We start from the raw sequence: 2,696 nt of genomic DNA, 5'->3' as shown, positions 1-2,696 counted from the left end.
CCCACCCCCCCACCGCCACCGCAGCAGCCGCAGCAGCAGCAGCAGCAGCAGCAGCAGCAGCAGCAGGTACCTGTGAGCATGGCGACGGTCCTGGCGTTGCTGCCAGCAATGCGTCTGCAGGCCATCTGCAGCCCCACGCGGAGAACAGCAGGATGGATCTTCTCCTGGCGGAAGTTGGAAAGAAACAGCAGCGAAGGCGGCAGCCGCAGCGCAGCAGCAGCAGCAGCAGCAGCGCCAGCAGCAGCAGCAGCAGCGCCGCCCGGACGGTGCGGCTTCGTTCCTGCGCAGCGCCTCACCTCCACTCTATTTATATTTAATTTAATTAACTTAATTTAATTCATTTAATTTAATCTATTTAATTCCTTTAATTCCTTTAATTCATTTAATTAATTTGTTTTGTTGTCTTTACTCTTTGGTTCCCTGCTGCTGCAGCTGCCCACTGAGAGCCTTCCACCTCAAATAAAAAAACAAAAAAACAACCAATAAATAAAAAAATACAAAAATAATTAATTAATTAATTAATTAATTAATTAATTAATTATTAATTAATTTATTTATTTATTTGTTTACCAACTAGTTTGCCTCTGCCGCAGTAGTCCGTGAAGCTGTCTTTTGGAATTGCAAATCTTTCAAAAGGGGCCAAATGGGAAAAGGGGCGAAAGGGGAAGTGTCGGGGGCAGCTGCTGCTGCTGCTGCTGCTGCTGCTGCTGCTGCTGCTCGCGAAGCTCGACGGGCACGCTGTCTGTACACCCCGAGTTATAAACTGCTTCTCAGCAGCAACAGAAAACCGAGAGTCCAAACGCCGAGAAGAAAACCCCCTTGAATAGTCTGCAGACCCTGCTGCTGCTGCTGCTGCAGCAGGTGCTGCTGCTGCTGCTGCAGGTGCTGCTGCAGGGGCTGCTGATGCTGACGCTGCTGCTACTGCAGGCCCAGCTGCTTCCGAGGGCGGCCCTTTGCGCAAAGCTCCTGCTGCTGCTGCGTCTTGTGACGCTGCTGTTGCTGGTGCTGCTGGTGCTGCTGCGGTCGCTGCTGCTCCTGGTGCTGCTGCTGCTGCTGCTGCTGCTGCGGTGGGACCTGTCCCCGAAGCTGCTGCTGCTGCTGCTGCTGCTGCTGTTTGCACTGCGCTGTCCTGTCTCGCAAACCCCACACTCCGCGTCAGCTGTCGAGACACCCCAAGGCCCTCAGAAGAGCCGCTGCGCAAACAAGAGGGGCCTGCAGCAGCAGCAGCAGCAGCAGCAGCATCATTCGCTGGCTTCACTGCAGCAGCAGCATGTACTGGCTTCACTGCAGCAGCAGCATTTGCTGGCTTCACTGCAGCAGCAGCACCAGCCGTGACTGGAGCAGCAGAGCCATCGCGCTGATTTCCATCAGCCTCACTGCGCCCGTCTGCTTCTGCTGCTATTGACGATGCATCTGCTGCTGCTGCTGCTGCTGGTGCTGCTGCTGCTCCATCGGCTACTGCATGGGAGTCTGCAGCAGCAGGCATGTTATCTGTCTGGTCAGCTGCTGCTGCGGCTTCAGGCGGAGGGTCTGTCTGTTTTGCTGCTGCTGCTGCTGCTGCAGCCGGGGAGTCGTCTGCGTGCTGAGCCGCTGCTGCAGCAGCAGCAGCAGCAGCAACAGCAGCAGAAGCCTGGCGAACCTGCGTCTCGAGGCCGTCAGCTTCTGGACGCTTCTCCTTCGGAGATCGCAAAAAGCTTCGAAGTTTATTCATTTTGAAGGAGCTGCAGTTTCTGCTGCTGCGTCATTGCTGCTTGCGGTGTACGTACAGCAGCGCGGCAGCAGCAGCAGCAGCAGCAGCAGCGGCAGCCCCGGAGAAACAGCGATGTCACTGCTGCTGCTGCTGCGGCGGCGGCGGGGGGAGACCCGAGGGCCAGCGAACAGGCAGAGTCGCCGCGCTGCATGCGCCACGCGACAGAATTGCTGCTGCTGCTGCTGCTGCTGCTGCTCCGAGCCCATCAGAAGGCAGGAACTGAAGCTTCAAAACGAATAATAAAACAACAGCTTGCCTTTTGCTGCAGAGAGAGGCCTGAGCCCCACGGCCCCGTTACGGGTTGGCCAGAGCAGACATTGCCTTGGCTGGGGCTGCGGCGGTCTTTGCGCGACTCCGCCGCCGTTATTTCGCGGAAAACTGTAAATTAAATGCTTTTAATTGCATTAAATACTTTTTTTGTTGCAGACTGGTGCCTCTTTTTCCACAGACAAGCCGGGTTTCCCGGAGGATCGCGCGCGTTCTTTCGGCAGTCAGCGGCGGCGCTGTGCAACTCCGCCTCCCTTGCGCCGCACAGCGCGAGACTGCCCAGTCTTCCGTTCCTAAATGGAAAACAAATGAAAAAACAAACAAGACGAACTCCAGATAATTTAATTTCTTTTTAAAACTGAAATGTTCCCTTCCAACGCGGCGGGCGCCGCAGCTCGGGCGCTCTGCGGTGTATGCGCAGACACCGGAGCGCAGACGCCTCGTAAGTGACCGGTGGTCTTCGGCGGTTATTTGCTTTAATTCTGCATTTTATCTTTTTTGAAACTCAACAATCTTCACAATGACGCAAAAGAGGCCGCTGGAGGCCCCCGTGTGGGCCCCGTTGTTTCAGTTTCCCAGAGTTGAATTCGGCCCGCTGGCTGCAGCAGTTCAGGAGCGATCTTGGCGCTTCTGCGCCGCCTCTTCGCTGAAACTTGAATTAAATGAAGTCTTAATGGAC

At 55.5% G+C, this 2,696-nt stretch overlaps 2 protein-coding genes across 2 annotated transcripts in view; one reads left to right on the top strand and one right to left on the bottom strand.

Annotated features, from left to right (window-relative positions):
• Positions 1–386: 386 nt before the first annotated feature.
• On the bottom strand, positions 387–1,711 carry ETH_00002080 (uncharacterized protein; the record flags this gene model as incomplete). Its single annotated transcript, XM_013372966.1, has 2 exons — positions 387–454; positions 571–1,711. The coding sequence occupies 2 exons, from the start codon at positions 1,709–1,711 to the stop codon at positions 387–389; spliced, it is 1,209 nt and encodes a 402-aa protein (XP_013228420.1).
• Positions 1,712–2,537: 826 nt separating this feature from the next.
• ETH_00002075 (uncharacterized protein) overlaps positions 2,538–2,696 on the top strand; it is a gene marked incomplete at both ends in the record, with an annotated part of 2,974 nt that continues 2,815 nt past the window's right edge. The window contains one exon of the mRNA XM_013372965.1: positions 2,538–2,696. This exon is cut by the window's right edge and continues 423 nt beyond it. Within this exon, the coding sequence (XP_013228419.1) occupies positions 2,538–2,696 (159 nt within the window).

The sequence above is a fragment of the Eimeria tenella genome, genomic scaffold (assembly GCF_000499545.2).
Source record: "Eimeria tenella Houghton genomic scaffold, Eth_scaff115, whole genome shotgun sequence".
NCBI classification, from domain to species: Eukaryota; Apicomplexa; class Conoidasida; order Eucoccidiorida; family Eimeriidae; genus Eimeria; species Eimeria tenella.
The sequence above is the reverse complement of the archived record's forward strand: the minus strand, read 5'-3'. Positions and strand labels throughout refer to the sequence as shown.